Here is a 19,966-nt window from a genome sequence, read left to right on the forward strand (position 1 = left end):
CAACTAACGACAATTAAGTACAGAGGATGGAACCGAGCGATGAAAAAGCTTTCGGAGCGAAGAACAAACTCAACTTTGTAGAAGGAAAAACAACCAGTCCTGAGGAAGGATCTAATAACTATGAAAAGTGGAGAAGGTGCAACTTCATGGTAACTTCCTAGATCTTAAACTCCATATCAAAGCATCTAGTAGACAGTTTTTTCTACGCCACAAATGTGATAGAACTCTGGAATGAATTGGTTGTTGAACGGTACGATGAGAGTAACTGGCCCGATGATCTATCAAATTAAATGCAAGATCGTGTCGATTTCGCAAGAAAGCTTGTTGGTGACCACATATTACAGTAAGCTAAAACAATTTTGGGATGAGTTGGCTAATATCGAGACCATACCTCCATGCAGTTGTGGATCTGAGAAATTGGGGATTGAAATACACAATACAAGTCATTTGATGCAGTTCCTCATGGGACTCAATGAAGCTTACAATCAAGTGCAAAGCCAGATCTCTGCTGCCAATGGTGAATAAAGCATTCTCAATGGTATGACATGTTGAGTCATATAAAGTTCATATCAATTTCTCTCGCCAAACAGAGGTAATGGCTCTGGCCGTCAGGACATAAGGAGATCGCAAGAAAAATTGAAGATACAATTCAAATAGAGGTCATTGCAACTATTATAACCGAGACAGACACACTAGATCAGGTTACTTCAAGCTCATAGGGCTTTGAATCACTTCGAATACCCTACAGACACAAGAACTATATTTACCAAGAACTGTCTCAGCATAAATTTGTTGTTTGCTTCATAATCGCAGGGACACAACATCAAAGAAACACCGTTAGCAGATGAGACTCCTTCACTCACCATTGAGCTAAGTAAATATGATGAAGTCACTGCAAAACTCGAGTTGCTACAGTAAGAAATGAACAAGCTCATCAAAGGTAAGACAGTTGCTACTGTGAACACGGTGAGCTCACACTCGACTCATCCATCAACATACAATCCTTTTGATTACTTCGGTAATGTCTCTCAACCTCAATCTATAGTTAATAATAGTGTTGATTCATTTACTCAAATATGTTATTCTGTGATATAAAGAAATGAGATGTGGATTATTGACACTGGTGCATCTGACCACATTACACGATATGCACATTTGATGTCGTCCATTTTTCCAGTTAAATTGCCTATCACAGTCACTTACCTAATGATTTCAATACAAAAGTTTTTCATGCTGGCACTATTGTTTTACATCAAACATTACAGTTACCAGATGTTTTGTTAATCTCTAACTTCACTTTAAATTTGTTCTCTGTGCCAAAACTTCTCAATGATACTACATTAAAATTATAATTGTACTCAATCTGTTGTTTCTTCCAGAACCAGAGGAATAACTCTGTGATAGCTATTGGAAAGCTAGTTAATGGTCTCTATATTCTTGATCACACAAGTTTCTGTATTTTAATATTCAAGAGTTAGTTGCATCTACTTGTAATACTTTGTTCATAAAGTCCATTGTAAATACCAATATCTCTACAAAGTCTACTAAAGAGTCCAATTTTTTTTGCTAATTTTGTTACTCAAATTCTTTTCTTTGTTTTGCATGTTAGGTTAGGTCATATATCTTATCATAAAATGACATATATTTCTGAATTTGCAAAGTCTGATGATAAGAATCTTATTGCTCTATTTGTCCATTGGCCGATTTTTTGAAATATTTTCTTAGTTTGAAAATTGTTAGGACTTCTTCTGGTACTGTAATAAGCCAAAGGAAGTTTGTTTTAGATGTTCTACAAGATACTAGAATGGTTAATGCAAAGTGTATGGTTAATGCAAAGAGGGTTTCCACCCTTTGTCTCAAGTCTTACATCTTGAGCTTTCCTCTGGTGATCTTATTTGACCCAGATAAATACCAACGTGGTTGGCAGGTTACTGTATATAACATTATTCGACCTGATATTAGTTTTGTTACTTATTATCTGAGTTAGTTTATGTATACTCTAAGACATCCTCATTGGGATGTTGCTTATCATTTGCTAAGATATATTAAGTCTTGTCTATCCCAATGTTTATTTTTTCCTGCTCACTCGTTTGTTTCTCATTTAAAAGATTATTGGGCTGTAGATCGGGCTACTTGTTCTTTTTTCAAGAAATCTATAATGGACTTCTATATTTTTTTTTGGGTGATTCACTCATTAGTTGAAAAACAAAGAAATAACTAACCGGTTTTAAGTCCTCTACTAAAGCAAACTATCGCAACATGGGAGCTATTGTTCGCGAGCTTCTTTGGATTTCTTATATCCTTGAAGATTTTCGTATTAAGTTGCATCTTTCTGTTTCTTTGCAGTGTGACAATCAAGTTGTTGTACACGTTGCTAATAATTATGTTTTTCACAAACGCACCAAATATCTCGACATTGATTGCCACTTGGTGCGTGAAGAGCTGCAGAAAGACTTCATTTCACCTGCTCATGTTTCTTTTGTACACCAAATTATAGACATTTTTACTAAGTCTCTCTCATCTTTGCTCCATTGTGCTTTCCTGTTCAAGTTGCAACTGGTTGATCTAAACCCATCTCCAACTTGAAGGGGTCTGTTAGTGTGTACGAGTGATATTTTGGATCATATATTTCTACTGTATTCTAGTAAGTTTTAATTAATATTTTATATCTAAAATGCATAATACATCTTCTAAATTCTCCAACACCGTTCATAAAGAATTACTTTCTCTAAAATCAAAATATCACTACTTCAACTTTTAATTGTTAAATAATTTAATATTTATAGTAATGTGTGAATATCATATATTAATTATACAGATTAAATTATTTCACAATAAGTAGGATAAAATTAAAATGTATTAAAATGTATTATTTCACAGTAAACGGGATAAAATTAAAATGAAACAGATAAAATAATTTTTAATAAAAATGTGAAAGGAGAAATTATGTATTTTATTTTTTTATCAAATAATTTAAAAATTAATTTTATATGGCATCATATGTAAATTAAAAATTTATTAATTAATATTGATTAAAATAAAAAATTAAAATTAATTTTATTATTTAAAATTTTAAAATTAAAATATAAATATAAAAAATTATAAACATTTAAATTTTTTTATCCAATAAATTTATTTTGAAATATTTATAATTATTATATATATTATATAATACATTAATACTTTTATATTTATTTTATTAATATAATAAATTAATATATAATTTTATTAATCATTTTACATGACCAGTTCTTCGAGTATCAACCATATAAGAGTTATTTGTTGATATTTAATTTTTTTTTTTTTTTTACAGAAAAAAACTATATACGTTAAAGGTGATTTTTTTTTTTTCCATTAGCATACAACAAAAATTTTCTAACCGCAACTATTTCTGAACAAAGGAGCTTCCGAATAAACTACGTGGAAGTTCAGAAGCACTAGGCCAAAACAGAACCGTCACCAACTCTCCTTACACTATGGATCTCTATCTCCAATAACAAATAATAACAAATATAATGAATATGAAGAAAATTATACTAGGAAAAGGATCAAGTATGACACGACACAAAATCTAAAGTGATTTCACCAACATCAACATGACCGAAGCAAAACAGGACCCACAGATGCGCTGAGCATATCACTGAGAGCTACCTGGACCTCATTTGACCCGTGTTCACAACTTATCAAGCTTGAAAGAAGGGGAAAGAAATAACTCAAGTTCTTTTCAAATGAAGCATGTCCCAGACGACAGATAGCATGGAGAGTTGCAACAATAAGAGGAGCACGTGCAGCCAATTCCCTCCGCTTACCAGAGCCTATAGGTATCAACCACTGGGGTTGAGCAGTGGAAGACAATTGAGATTGAGATGTCTGTCCAGAGCAGGATGTTTCAATGTAAAACTGTATCACCTCCTGGCAAAGGTTGACAAGATAAGCTTCCACTTCAGCCTCATCAAAACTTGGAGGTCTATCGAGTGTGAGATTTTGCAAGAATGTGAGACAAATTTGATAAGACTCGTTTTCCAGGCGTAGAAGTGGAGGGTCTTGCATTTGGGTTATGGAACCAAACTCTTGTAGTCTTGAACGTAAGACAGTATTAGTATTGATCTTGTGAGCATGGGAAGCCACATCATGCAAAGCATCAAAGAGGACCAAAGTATTTTTGGCTGAAAGATGACGCCTATACATGCTGTATATTTCCATTACCGCCTGCCAAATAAAATGAGACTTGTATTGTAACAAACAATTTCCCATGAATAGTTCAGTAGATAAAAATAAATAAATATATAAATAGTATGGATGGCTTTAAGAATTTGGTTCAAGAAAGATGATCAACGAAATGTCTGATTCAGAAGCCATTTCAATTATAAATTACTTAACCAAACGAGTACATTCAAAATCCAATGCCAACTCACAATATAATCCAGCATCAAAATAATGAAAGCTATGAAGAAGCATAAAATAGCAAATACATTAAAAAAGAAAATAAAAGGGAAGAAGAAGATACCTGGATCAATAGAAGTTGTACAGCAGCTCTACATTTTGCATCAGATATAGAAGCATAAAGACGACGTGTCATTAGTCTCTCTTGATCATCATCAGGCATGCTAGATCCAGCAGACTCTCCATTATTTTGTCTATTTAATGCTTTGGTGGTTCTTACCATGGAATCTCCAGTAACAAGGTAAGAGAAATCAGGAAGCGTTGCATTGGCTGCCTCTTTCAGTGACAATACCACTTCCAGCCACTTCTCCTGTGAAAACAGATCACCAGCATTGCTCATCAAGCGGACAAAAGCTGCAATACCAATGCCAGCCAGGCTTTGATGAGGACGCCTAATAAAGCTAACCAGAAGCATCAGCACCTTCCTCAGAAGTGGATTGACTGTGTTGTAGAATCTGACAAAAAGATCTACAACCAGTTGGAGAGCCAACGTGCATGTCTCATAAAGCCAAGCATCCTGATCAAGTTCACCTGCATCACTATCAATCTCCTGCCCAGGAGAGTCACCCCCAGTAGGATCAATAGCATGCCTCACATAGTCAAATATTGGAAACAGTACTGACTCAAATACTCGTTCCCATAAAGGTAGAGAAAAAAGGTGGCCATGATTGCGTAAAGTATCAAAAAGCACTTGCAAGGCACTCTTCCTGATTTCAGGTCTAGGATCAAAGCTAAGTTCTGATAAACCTGCACAAACAAATTGTAAATAATTAAAATAGTTCAAGGATCAAAGCTAAGTTCTAATAAACTGCACAAACAAATTGTAAATACTTAAAATAGTTGAAGTGTGTGCTTCCTGAAATCAAGAAGAAAATTGGTTGTGTAAATTCCATAACAGAAGACAATGCCAAATGCTTGGGACATGACAACCTACAATTTGAGCAATTATCTTACCTGCCAACAAAGGGAACCAGAAATAGAGATGATCTTCCTTCTCTGTGATCTCTCCATTTTCATGTTCTCGAACTTTTCCAGCTTGTGCTGAAGATGGGAAAGGTTTCCCAGGGGTTTCCTTCTCCTTATTCCTCGCTCCCAGATCTCCTTCTGCAAGCTTTGTAGCACAGAACCGAAGAAAAGCTATAGCATTAAGGCTAATGTCTTTGTTGAATCGACTATTGGTGAATGCAATTAGGCAATTTACACAATCTGTAAAGGTAGTTGTTTCAGTCTCAGTGATGTATGGGAAGTAGTCTCGGATAATCTTTTCCATTATTTCAAAAGCCAACAGTACGATGTTTTTGTGGTCATCATAGGCTGCTGTAGTGAATACCTGAAAGAACATTCACAACCATAACTGGTAAATGACTTACAAAAACAAAATCAAAATTAAGATCTACGGATTAATAACTATGTACTTATTATATTCTGATTACAAATGGAAGTTAGAAATTAGCAGGTTTTCCATACCATGAACATGCTCTTCCATCCTGATTTCACATTGTTGACACGAGATAAAACCATTTGCGAGACACATCTGATTATCAATTCTCTGATCTCAACGGCACTGCTCTTGCGCATAACAATGACAAATGGCTTCATAAATTCATTCTGAAAATTGTAATTAGCCAACTCCTCTCGCTCTAAGAATTTCATTGATAACTGGCGTAAGGAATCCATTGCAAAAATTGCAATTGAGAGATTTTCAGAACAGCCAATGTTTACAAAGAAATCAGAGAGCACATGCCAGATGCTTGACCATACAAGCCTGATGCGATTCATATTATAATGCCTGCCATAAGAAGGTTCAATCAAATTCACTATATAATTGAAGCAACAGCGGAGATAGATAATTGCCTGTCAATCATTAGAAGGAGAAAAAAAAGACCAAGTAGGATGATTCATACGCAATCTCAACAATTTTTGTGAGGCTAAAAACTCGTGGGTCAGATGCAGATCGCAATTCCTCCATAGAGACCTTGCAGAGAGCCTTGACAAAATCAATTATCGCCTCACTGTTTAGTTTTTGGCTCCGAGTGAAAATACGGTTCATTTCAGAGCTTCCCACTTGTTCCAACATGTTTAAATTAGACACTAAATTGTTCATCTGTTCGGATGTGACCGCCCCAGAAGCATTGCCACCAATACCAGCACTATCATAAGAACCTCTCATCACCGCAGCAGCTGCATACTGCATCCTCCCAGGTCCCTTCTTTTTCAAAACAGGGAGGACAGTTGACTTGGTTTGTTTCGCCTTGTCTGACTCATTCTGAGGAAAAGCAAAAAATGTAGCATCTGGGGGAGCACCCTCACCCAATAGATGCAAATGCTCGAAGCGTGAGACACATGTTAAGATATGCTCCCAAGCTTCTTGCAAATAATTCCCATCCTCATCGGCAATTGCAACTATTGCCTATAAACAATAAAAATAATATTAGATCCACAAGTAAATGGGTAGCTGGGATAGATTTCAGGAAACATAAGGTCACAGGTTCACGGCATATGCATTGTAACTACTCTTACACATTTCACTTGAAACAGATTACCAAAAGTTATACACAAGCAATTATCTATAACACACGGATGCACCACAACACTTGAGAAACAGACACAGAGACTTGTTAATTAAACATACTAGTAATCTAAAACCTTACCTTTAATTAGTTCTCTCACTTTGTTTTCATCAATCTTAACTAATAACTCATTCTCCTTTTAAAAGACATTCAACAGGCTTACTTCCACTCTATAAAGCATTTTTCTGACTCCAATGCATAAATATCTTTCAACTGTCAAAAACATGTAGATAAAGGAGTCCAACTAAGCTCCTCTATCTATGAGGAATACCAAATACTTTTCTCCTCATCATTAAATCATTCACTCTGAATATGAGCATACCTGTATACCTGTAGAGATACTATTTACCTATCACGGTATACAAATAATACATTACCAATAAAATGAATCTAAAAATGCCATGATTTAGATAACTGAAAATGAGGTTCGCAGTATACCATTTAAGATTTAGAAAATAAAACCAAGTAAACCTGCTTTGGTTCTTTAGGGGCATAAGTAGTTAATGTTAACGTTTAGCTCAAATAATTAAACAAATGCAGTGCAACACTTACAGATATAGAAATATCAAAGATAGTGGACAAGAATAACCTTGTAATCCCACATAACATTTTACGGCAACAGAATCTCTGAAATCCTAAACCAAGAGAAATTACAATCACTAAATAATACAATCTTCTACTTTATCATGACCTGTCATGTAATCTACAAGGTGATTACCAACCTTGATAGCATCAATGTTTTTCTGCTTGATGTCAGCAGGAGAGTGGAGGGAAGTAAACTTTGCTAATGAAGTAACAAAAGCGTCTCTATGAGTCTTCATCGACATTACAGCAGTAACATGGATGGCATAATGGAAACCTTCAAGACACAAAGCTATCACCACTTCATCATCACTTTGGTCAAGAGGCACACTGAAGGCAGCCAACATAGGAGCCCAGCATACCTCGATCATGAACCGAAGTATCACTACATCTGTTGCTGCATAATAAACTGATCTACAAAAAACAAGGTTGGAATGAATCAATGAGAATTAAATATAATTCCTTCATATCATAAGAATGACACACTTCAAACAAGTATGAACAATTCCAGCAAATTGTTGTTCACAATGCTCTAATCAGAATTCAACCTTTTATAGATCAATAAACACTAACCCTTTGGCTCAAAGATAAAAAAGGCCCTGCATACATATTGGGGAGGCCACTAGAAACTGTTTAAGATGATTATCATTGGAACAGGTTCAGTTAAAAAGTGCTAAACAAAAAGATTCAGATAAAACCAATAGAGATTTCAAGCACAAGAAATCCAGTTCTTCTTACTCAGATTTACGAGCTTTTTCCTTAAATTGTTCTTGCATGTGCCTGATAAGATCATCGCTGGTTTCCATCTTATCTTCACCCCGTTTACGGATCACAATGTTAAGGATACTGTCCAAGCCTAAAATTCTGTTTGAGTTCATATACTGTTTTTGTTGCAGAGCCAAATCATCTTCTTTCATTTTGATCTCATTTCTTGAAATGCGTTCAAATAATGACCTCAAGTACTCCTCAGGTAGATCTTTTCCATTATCAATGCCACGGTTATTTCTTATAAAATCATCAGCAGACATCTGCATTTTTTAGGAAAGGATGAGAAGAACAAGTCAATTATGCTATATGAATAAGCAGAAAATGTTATTAAAAAAAATTTGAACATACCTTGTTCTTCACCATGGGATTGTGAGCATCAGTGTTGAGCATGATCACGGAGTAAGCAAGGACATAACCTGTGTCAGCACTAATAAAGACCTTCGGATTACATTTGCAGTAACGCTCAGCAAATTTCTCCATGATGCGATCAATCTTCTGAGCCTCACCAGGTAACCTGAAGCCCTGTAGGAAGACTCTGATAGCCTCATCAAACTCCATCCCTTGAAAATCAAAAGAATCCACATAGGCATGCATTACTTTGAGGGATAACTCCTCCCTCTCTCCTAAATAATCACCAATAAGAGTCTTGTTCAACCCAGATGCATTTTTAAGAAAAGCTGCTATCTCCTCTGGTGAATTGCCCACTTTATTTGCATTGATAAGAAATTCAACACCTTTCTTAGGTTTCCGATTAAAAATAGATATACCTTCCTGCCAAAAATCTTAAATTAGATTCCATGGACTGTAAAGCATAGCAAAGAAACAAAATACCTTTGGTAACAAAGATTCCCTAATTTCTTACCTGGAGTTCCAGCTTGTAAGCTCGACGTTGCTCAATAGTTGAAACATCAGAAGCTTCAGGGGACGCTTCAGAATGAGAATCTGATCCCTCAACTGATTCATCTCCATTTGCCATGGAAGGAGTTACAGATTCAGGAGTATTCTCAGCAGCATCAAATTCGTTGATAGAATGCAAATCTGGAATCCTTAACTGTTTGTTCATCCAGTCTCCCATTGATTTCAAAATGGCCACTAAGCACTTCATAGCTTCAAGTTTCATGGTCACCTCCTGTGGGGGCAAAAGTGTAGTGGTTGTACCAGGGGGGACACCTTGAGCCGTTTTAAGGAGTCCATTGACCATTCTGAAAGAATCAAGATAACAAAAAAAAATGACAGCAAAATTAAGAAGAGGGGAATTTACTATTTAGTCTCTATATTATGGGAAAACTCATTAGTTGATTCCCTATTTTAAAAATACATTAAAATATCTCTAGATTTTAAAAAATCTACTAACTAATCCTTCCATTAATCTTAGCCATTAATATTTAACTATTTAGTCCCTGTAATTTGAAAAAACTTACTAGTTGGTCCTCAGTTTTATAAAAAATCTACTAATTAATCCTTCTATATTGAGGGCATTTTAGACTTTTTTGCGATACTTAATGGCTAAAATTAACTTTTAATAAACCTCAGGGACATTTTAATGTATTTTTCGAAATTGAGAGACTAATAAATGAGTTTTCCTATAACATAGGAACTAAATGGTAATTTTCCCCAAAACAAAATTACTATCAAGACAATGCCCTTGATCATTTTTATTACTAATCTGAAATCTACAAAAATAAACAGAATATACCTCTCAAATATGTTTGATGAATTAACATCACAATCATAGTTAATGAAGATGTCCACCAAGATCTGTGAATCAACACATAACTTATCCAAAAACCGAAGCACTATCATCTTCTGTTGAAAATTAGGTTGAGCAACATTTTCCAAGACTCTAAGAACAATCATAGGAAAAAACACCCCAATCTCTGCTTTCAGTCCAGATCTAAACCTTGACACCAGACTAATGAAAATGGAGCAAGAAAGCTGGAAAACCACCATAAGACTTGAAGCACTATTCTTCAGCAGTGATAAACATAAGTATTGCTTAATGGCACCTAAGAACCTGTTTCAACAAAATATATATAGATATTTCAACATATTAGGAATTTAATCTAGAAAAACTGGAAATTTATAATCAAATGGATATGCATAAAATACAAAAGCAATTTAAAAAAAATGCAATTAAGATCACTAAAATACTGATTACTCATAAAAGATGAGCCCAAACTAACATCAAAATAAAGCAATTCAACATCCGTTCAAGGGATTTGGATGATGTAAGCATCAATCAACAAAAATTTAAAGATACAGAGGAAGGCAGAGAAAAGCGAGGATTGATATGGATCTTATAGAACCAGCAATCCACCACAGAGGAGGGAAAATTCTTTACTCTTTCTCTGAATCCAGCATTAAACTTTGACAACTCGCTACTGGAATTAAATCAAGAAGTGGAAGACGATCACAAGTCAATAAGCTATCTTCGGTTACATAAGCATGCCTCACAGCATCACATAATCAATTCAATTAACTATCTATCAGCAACAACCTCACTCCACAAGCACTTTCTCGTATAAGAAAATTTTTATTCAAGAGTAGAGTTCTTCATGGAAACATGCCACCAAATCACAAGCAGTCGACAATGACTGCAATAAACATCAGGCTTTAGCAAACAATCCCAAACCAAAAAAATTTATAATCTCCTTCTGTTTAACTCTAACACCTACCAGTGAACTCCTTGCTCAGCAAGTCATCCCTAGCCATCGGGAGTCTGAACAGTGATGGCATTCATTTCAATGTACTGGAACCAGGTAGGCCCACAAACTAGTTCGTCATAAAATGGGTTTCCCCTTAACTGCCAACTTCATAAGATCGAGAATCCTGACATAACTGCAGGGGTCAAGTTAATTAGACATCAATCAGAAACTGAGCCATCCGTCACCCACCAACTTGCACTGAGCCACCATGGAGCAATCATATTGGTTAAAGGAACCTATATATTCCCAGGAAAATGCAAAGTGAGGAAATTCATTCTTCTACCATTTCTGACTCTCATTAATCCCCAATTCATTTATTTCTTAGCATTTGCTATACTGATACGGTCCCTAGCGTAGGATCTGGTTATGGGTCTTTGGAACAAAGGGTCAGGTTTAGAAGATGAAGGAGAAGAAGGGGTGTTTTTTCTTCTGCCTATGTTTACAGACTTAAGGAGAATCTGAAATCCTTGAGTTTTAAGTACTCAAAACTTTTGATTAATTTCCTGATATCCTTATTCAATATGAGCTGTTTGTTTAAATACAGCAAGTTTAACAATAATCTCCTAAAAATAATGAAAAATATACTCCCACTAACAAAATAAAAAATCACAACTGAAATAAAAAGATTCCTAAAAATCCGAGAAAAAATAGCAGCAGCTTATTGACCAAGACTATCTCTTGTATACTTTTAATTGTTGTTGGTTGCTATCATTACTCCCCCCCATTTTTACGTGCTTGTCCTCAAGCACAGTGGCTGGAACTGAAGTAGCAAAGTTACCAGGAATACTGGTATGGAATGGTTTGAGCTTCGAAACATGAAAGACTGGATGCACTTGAGTATCGGAAGGTAGGTCTAATTTGTATGCCACCGGACCGATGCGCTGGAGAACAGTATACGGACCAGAATATTTGGGAAGAAGCTTCTGATGACGTCTAGCAGCAAGTGATTTTTGACGATAAGGCTGAAGTTTAAGCAAAACCTTGTCTCCTTCCTTGTACTGAACATCACGATGCCGAGCGTCATAGCAGAACTTCATTTTCTGCTGGGCACCTAACAAGTTAGTGCGCAAAGAAGAAAGCAGATCATCACGAGACTGTAGAGCAACGTCTAAGTCATCCAAACTGGAACTTCCAGGAGAATAAGAAAGCAAACGCGGGGGCGGCCTGCCATAAACAACTTCAAATGGGGTAGCCTTCAAAGAAGAATGGTAGCTGGTATTATAGCAGTATTCAGCCCAAGCTAACCAATCCATCCATTTTGTGGGACGATCACTTGTAAAGCAGCGAAAATACAATTCAATAGTACGATTAACTACCTCAGTCTGGCCATCAGATTGGGGATGATAAGCCGAACTAAAGGATAGTTTAGTGCCGCACAAGGTAAATAACTCGGTCCAAAAAGCACTTGTAAAAAGCACATCACGATCACTGACTATACTTTCTGGAAGCCCATGCAATTTAAAAATGCAATCAAAGAAGAGTCGGGCAACACTCACCGCTGTGTAAGGATGTGATAGAGGCAAAAAAATGGGCCTGTTTAGAAAATCTATCCACCACCACTAATAAAACGTTTTTGCCCCTAGATGTAGGCAAACCTTCAATAAAATCTAAAGAGACATCAGCCCAGATTTGAGTTGGAATAGGCAAGGGTTGCATAAGACCCGCAGGATGAAGATTGTCGGATTTATGGCGCTGGCAAACAGAGCAAGCACGAACAAATTCTTTAACATCTTTTTTAATGCCCACCCAATGGAAATCTCTAGTGATGCGATACAAAGTTTTCTGATAACCTTCATGGCCTTGATTATGTACAGCAGACAGCACAGCCTGAATTGAAGAGGAAGAGCTGGGCAAAAAAGCGCGGCCTTTGTAGAGCAAAAGTCCCTGCTTAAAACTCCATGGTAATGCTGCAGTTCCATTATTAACATTAGTGATCAAGTGCTGAATTTCAGAATTCTGCAATTGCTCTTGACGGATTTCGTCAAATAAATTCAGATGAGGAACTGAAATTGCCATAAGAGCCGTAACATTTTCATGGCAACAAGAGAGTGAATCCGCCACTGTATTATTTTTGCCAGCTTTGTACTCCACTGAAAAGGAAAAACCCATTAGTTTGCTAAACCAGCGGCGCTGTTGGAAGGGAGAAAGTACCTTTTGCTCCAACAGGTATTTCAAGCTGTAGTGATCAGTCCGAACAACAAATTTGCACCCCCAAAGATAAGTCTTCCATTGTTTGACTGCCTTCACAAGACCAATTAATTCCTTCTCATAAGCAGGCAAATTCTTGTGTCTGAGTGGCATTGGTCGACTGAAATATGCCACTGGCCTGTTGTTTTGGAGGAGGACAGCCCCAATGCCCGCATCAGATGCATCACATTCTACCGTGAAAGGTTGAGAAAAATCAGGCAAGACAAGTACTGGAGTTGTTGCCATAGCTTGCTTCAGTGCTTCAAAGGCTGTTCGAGAGTTTTCAGTCCATTGAAAGGAATTTTTCTTGAGCAAAGCTGTTAAAGGGGCTGCTATGATTCCATAGAGAGGAACAAATTTCCGATAGTACCCTGTAAGGCCAAGGAACCCACGAAGACCCCGAATAGAGGAAGGTTGAGGCCAATCTAGCATAGCTGAAATTTTTGAACGATCAGCTTGAACCCCTGTAGCAGAGATGACATGTCCCAAATATGCTACCTGTATATGAGCAAAAGAACACTTGGATTTTTTAAGGAATAGCTGATGTTGAGCAAGGAGCTGGAAAACAATTTGTAAGTGTTGGAGGTGCTCCTCCCAGGTCCTGCTGAAAACCAAGATATCGTCAAAAAATACTAAAATGAATTTCCGTAGATATGGCCCAAATACCTCATTCATAAGAGCTTGAAAAGTGAAGGGAGCATTGGTGAGGCCGAATGGCATCACTAGAAATTCAAAATGTCCATGGTGTGTGCGGAAAGTTGTTTTAGTAATATCCATGGGAAACATTCGAACTTGAAAATAACCAGATCTTAGATCAAGCTTCGTGAAGAACTTAGCTCCCCCTAATTCCTCCAATAATTCATCAATCACCGGTATTGAAAATTTGTCTTTGATAGTCTTGGAGTTCAATGCCCGGTAATCCACACAAAGACGCCATGACCCATCAGCCTTGGGAACCAAAATAACCGGGGAAGAAAACGGTGATCGACTTGGACGAATGATGCCCTGCTGTAACATGGCCGAACACTGCTTCTCAATCTCTTCTTTTTGGATATGAGGATAACGATATGGACGCACCACAATTGGCTTAGTATTTGGTTCCAAGATAATGCGATGGTCGCAATACCGACATGGAGGCAGTGTGGTGGGTTCATCAAAAAGAGATGAGTATTCTGCCAGTAACCGAAGCAAGTGCTCATCTTGATCAAGTTGGATGAAAGCTAATGTGCTTGGAGAAGGCTGAATTCCCTGTAACTGAAACTTATGATGGTGTTTAAAAAATAACATTGTCATGTGCGAAAAGTCCCATAAAATAGGTCCCAGAGTCTTGAGCCAATTAACTCCAAGAACCACATCAAATCCAGTTAAGGGCAGAATTAATAAATCAATATTGAAGGAGTAGTTCCCCAGTGTAAGAGGAACATTTTGACAGGTACCTGGGCTCTGTAACTGTTCCAAGAAATAAAACTATGAGTGCTTCCCGAATCGATCAGAATTAGGATTTTCTGACCATTCCAACTGACCTCCAACCTCATAGATTGTGGGGCACCAATTCCTGTGATAGCATTGAGAGAAATTGCAGGGGCTGAACCCGGTGGCGAATCGGTGCTAAGTTCCATGTCATCGTCGTCCTCCATCAAATCCAACCAGAAAAGCCTTTTACACTGATGGCCCCGGACAAAAGGTTCCTCGCAATTGAAGCAGAGTCCCTTTTGTCGGCGTTCCTCCATTTCTGTCCGTGACAACCGTTTAATCGTCCTGGCAGGTACTGAATTTGGGGTGTAATTCCGGCGGGCATCGGACGACCATGCAGGTTTCAAAGCAGATTGCCTCTTCTCATATAAACGGGACATGCTCATAGCGGTTGCCAAATCGGTGGGGTTATGTATTTCGACCTCCGCGGCGATGTACTCCTGTAACCCGCTGATATATAACTAAATTTTTTGCATGCGAGTTAAACTTCCAGCCCTAGCAATAAGAATTTCAAACCGGTTTTGGTAATCTGCCACCGACCCAGTTTGCTTCAATTTGGCCAATTCACCCAGCTTATTGGACTGAACTGTAGGCCCAAACCTTAGATTGCATTGATCTTTGAACTCAGCCCACGTTGGATCAGGATAGTCATCCAGGAACTGCATAAACCAAGGTTGTGCAACGCCAATCAAGTTATAAGAAGCTAATTCGAGCTTTTCCTCTTCCGGAGTGTGTTGATGGCGAAAGAAATGCTCACATCGACTTAACCACCCAATCGGGTCTTCAAGGCCATTGTACTTGGGAAAGTCTAATTTCGTGACTTTAGGAACAATGGTTTTCCCAGAAGAAGCCTCAGAACCAGTGGAATTGGCTGGTTCCTTGCCTGTTATTGCTTGCCTCTGTGCGCTACTTCTAGTGGAAGTAGTAGCTTCCTTAACACTTGCCAAATCAAGGGTAAGCGCTTCTAATTTGTTGTTTAATTCGTCCTGGCGTGCCTTATTGGCAGCCTGTTCATCAAGGAACATTTTCATCATTGTCTCAAGTGTTGGCTTAGGATCCCCCATAACGCCAGGCTCTGATACCAAAATGATACGGTCCCTAGCGTAGGATCTGGTTATGGGTCTTTGGAACAAAGGGTCAGGTTTAGAAGATGAAGGAGAAGAAGGGGTGTTTTTTCTTCTGCCTATGTTTACAGACTTGAGGAGAATCTGAAATCCTTGAGTTTTAAGTACTCAAAACTTTTGATTAATTTCCTGATATCCTTATTCAATATGAGCTGTTTGTTTAAATACAGCAAGTTTAACAATAATCTCCTAAAAATAATGAAAAATATACTCCCACTAACAAAATAAAAAATCACAACTGAAATAAAAAGATTCCTAAAAATCCGAGAAAAAATAGCAGCAGCTTATTGACCAAGACTAAGTCAGTCTTGTAACTTCCTCAAGCCATGACTGTATCTCTTGTATACTTTTAATTGTTGTTGGTTGCTATCATATACCCTATTTCATTTACTACCCCGTCAAACTTAACCATTGGAATGCCAGGATGGGATACCCACTTGGGCCTCTAGCCCTGTTGTTGTTCTGTAGATACTTGATCAAGCATCAAACTCATAGAGAGGTGATGTAGCAAACTGTTAACAGGTTGCAGAAAACTCATATAGAGGAGCTTGTAGAGGTCGTGAGAAGCTCATATACTCTCCCACATCTCTCCTGTTAACATTCACATAGAAGCCCTCAGATCTCAGAATTATCAAAATTACTCCATGATTCTTATTCATCCAAAATTTGTCTCAAAGGTGTTCTACAATCTTTAATAGAACATGATACAACTGACAGGCAATATTCATAAAACAAGTTACCATGCCCATGCTCCCCTCTAGGCCTCTAGCACACTCATCTTAAAATGAGAAACATTAAAAGGAGAAACCCAAGCACAGCCAAAGATAAACTTATTCGGACAAAAAGCATAAGTGGCTACATATTACTTCTGGCAGACTATTATATGCAATGTTAACTCCCCAAGTTATCTTTTTCATCCATTATAATTTTCCATCTTGAAGAGCAAACGTATAAACAACTCCGGGGATTTTTGCCTATTCAAGGCAAAATAAAAAATATATATATATACCCATATCAGGATTTGGAAAGTAAAAATTCCCAAACCAGGCCAAAAGTAGATTTTACAGCATACAACATCTATAAAGTGCAGTACACTTAACTTTTTTAAAAAAAATAATAATAAATTAATCCTTACCAAATTTCAGAAATGCAGTAACATTTATATACACAAAAGAAAATTTATTATTTAGTCACTGTATTATGAAAAAACTCAATAATTGGTCTAGCGTCCTAAGATCTTAATGGTTAATTATTGGAGAAAAATCTAAAATGTCGCTATATAACAAACTTTTTTTAAAATCTCAACAACATTTTAATATATTTTTTAAAATTAAGATACCAACTGTTAATAAGTTTTCCTATACTATAGGACTAAATAGTAAATACTTAACGGGCTAAAACTATGGCTAAAACTACCAGAGGGACTAATTAGTAAATTTTCCCTTGTATAAAATTTTATATATGTTACATCCTTACCACGTTCCTAAAATACAGCAAGGGTGTACTAATATAAATATATATATACACCGCATATTTGAAATCTGGTAAGAGTTATTTTAATTTTTATCAAAAAAAGTCAAGTCTACTGCATCTTAAATTTTTTTGCAATCCCTGATATGGGTATATTTCTTTTTTTTTTTTTACCTTGACTAGACAAAAAGCTCAGAACTCCTAACTCCAAAATCAAACAGAAATTTTTAACTCTTAAGTAGCTAACATGTAGGTTGAGATAAAAAAACCCTTAAACTTTTGGCAACGGCAAATTTTATCTATTAGGCATAACTTCACACGTACATCTTTGCTAGATGAACCAAATCCGCTGTGTATTTTCTGGTCTCAACTCTCAACATCATTCAAAATAAAATAATCTATTCACAGAAATAAATTTAAATTTGATTTACAAACAATATATTATGGAAGTCACAAAACCTAAAATTGGTAAGCTGATAAACAGGAACTGAAATTTTCAAATATGGATACCTGTCACTAGTTCTAAAGACAGCCCCGGCATTCTCCAAAAGGATCTTCAATAACTCCAAGGCCACTATCTTCCCTCTCATCAACTGAGGATCAGCTAAGGCCTCTTTAGGAGGTGTTTTCATTGACAACTTACAAAGAGCTCTAAAGACCAAAAACGCATCTCTCCGCAGCTTATTCCCAATTTGAACCTCTAAGCCCTCGTCCCTTTCCACTTCTCCATCACCCAATTCCCCTTTCCTCCCCTCCAACGCCGTCTTATACATGCTAATCTCCCAATACTTGGCATCTAACATGTCCTTATCTGTCGAATCCAGCAAATCCGCAGGGTTAGTGGTCTCAACCGTGGTAGTCTCAAATGCCCCGTCGTGTGCTCCCAATGAAACCTTACTTGGCGGTCCAGAATTCAAAACTCCATCAATATCTTGCATAATTTTGGTGATGAATCCCTGCACAAACATTGTCATTGATCCATCTGCATCGGATTTCTCAACCGGTTCCATCAATTCAGCAACAACGATTGGTTGAATCGGTACAGTTGATGAGTCTGCCTCCATTCTCCAAAACACAATCACCAACATTTGAATTAACGACGCTTTTGCCGTAGTCTGATTTACTACAATTTTGCTCCCTAGATAGATATCATAACAAGTCCTCACTATCAGCAATAAGCAATCACCGTGTATCCTCAACGAAATCGATGTAACCGCCGATAGAAGCGTCTTAAGAACCGAGAGCTCAATTGCATCGTCGCCAATATCATAACATTTACAAACGGATTCAATTAGCTTCGACAATAGTTGCGCCTCGGTGCCACCGCTGGGGTCCGCCTCACCGCGCAAGTAACCATGGGCGATTAATTTCTGGATGCAGTCAACGGCTGGATCAACTATCTTGAGGAAGCCGGTGCCACATGCGTTAATCAGAGGACTAAGTATGGATTCAGACTCCGCGAGGGAGTACTCAACGGGGCCACCATCGTGAAGCGGGCCAGGGATCGAGGATTCCGGTTCAGAATCAACCGCAGATGGCTTCTTCTGTGGAGAAGTGATTCTCTCGAGTACGGATTTGCATTCATGAGCAAGTTTAGAGTGTTTCCGCCACGACGCGTTTTTTATGATCTTCTCTAGGGCTGGGGCTAAGAGCTGGCTTAAGCGGGAATCGGCTTCCGAAGAAGCCATTCCCGAGTCAGGAAGAGCTCGTGACTCGGGAGCTCAGTTAGATCTGAAAATGGAGAGGAACGCTAAAGCCTACCTCGTTGGATCGCATCAGAGTTCGTAGATGGGAAGAGTGAAATGAGAAAGAGAGGGAGGAAGGGAGTGGTAGAGAGTGAGCTAATGGACAGAGAAGAAGGATTTGATAATTTAGATCGCGAATCGCGTTTTGATCTCTTCATGAAATTCCAAGTTTTGAAAGCTAGGTGACAGAAACAACCTTAATTCCTTTTGGCGATTAAGATTCTCAAATGGTAATTACGAGATGTGAGTTAGGGTAGATCGGGGAGTTTAAGTCTTGGTTTTATACTTTTCAGAAGAGACGGCGCTCGCAGCTGCTGCTCCTCCTTTGGAGACCTGAGGCATGAGGATCCTGTGTTGGCGGGTTGGGTGCCAGTATTCAGTAGAGTCTGGACTTGCCATCAAATTTGTTGTTATTTTGCGTTTATTTACATGCAAAAAATTAAGCTACTGAAAGAAATTGGTATTTGTTATACTCTAGTTCCAAAATTATAGTGTATTTAATTATGATTCAGTTCATTCAATTCTCAGGTGTTTGAAGACAACGGCAGCGTATTGCAAAGGAGTGAAATTAGAATGTCAAAAAATGATTCCGTTGCCGGGAATCGAACCCGGGTCTTTCGGGTGAGAGCCGAATATCCTAACCAACTAGACTACAACGGAATGCTGTCAGGTTTGTACCCAATTAATTTTGATCGTCATGAATTAATCTTCTTCCTTTGTACTTCCCGACTTGCCCGCTCCAAAACCCAAGTACGTCAGTCCCTTGTGAGCTTGTCAAAAATCTGTGAACTTATGTTTCTGCAAGTCCCATATGTAACCTGTATTAGCTGCTCTCAGTTTATAAGAGGAGGGTAGACTCAAAGAAGGGAAACCAGGTGTAACTGGGCTGAGATTGGCCC

The 19,966-nt window shown here is 37.6% G+C and overlaps 1 protein-coding gene and 1 non-coding gene across 2 annotated transcripts; both read right to left on the minus strand.

Annotated features, from left to right (window-relative positions):
- Positions 1-3,325: 3,325 nt before the first annotated feature.
- LOC110615093 (brefeldin A-inhibited guanine nucleotide-exchange protein 2) lies at positions 3,326-19,504 on the minus strand. The gene is made up of 11 exons (XM_021756799.2): positions 17,833-19,504; positions 10,060-10,377; positions 9,226-9,565; positions 8,712-9,134; positions 8,334-8,623; positions 7,736-8,009; positions 6,348-6,853; positions 5,911-6,232; positions 5,398-5,773; positions 4,508-5,190; positions 3,326-4,209 (listed from the first exon to the last, which is right to left on the minus strand). Exons 1-11 carry the CDS (start codon positions 19,008-19,010, stop codon positions 3,592-3,594), a joined length of 5,328 nt encoding a protein of 1,775 aa, XP_021612491.1. The 5' UTR covers positions 19,011-19,504; the 3' UTR covers positions 3,326-3,591.
- Positions 19,505-19,654: 150 nt separating this feature from the next.
- TRNAE-CUC lies at positions 19,655-19,727 on the minus strand. The gene has a single exon. It is a non-coding gene; the product is annotated as a tRNA-Glu (tRNA).
- Between the last annotated feature and the right edge of the window lie 239 nt (positions 19,728-19,966).

Source organism: Manihot esculenta, chromosome 5 (genome assembly GCF_001659605.2).
Source record: "Manihot esculenta cultivar AM560-2 chromosome 5, M.esculenta_v8, whole genome shotgun sequence".
NCBI lineage: Eukaryota > Viridiplantae > Streptophyta > Magnoliopsida > Malpighiales > Euphorbiaceae > Manihot > Manihot esculenta.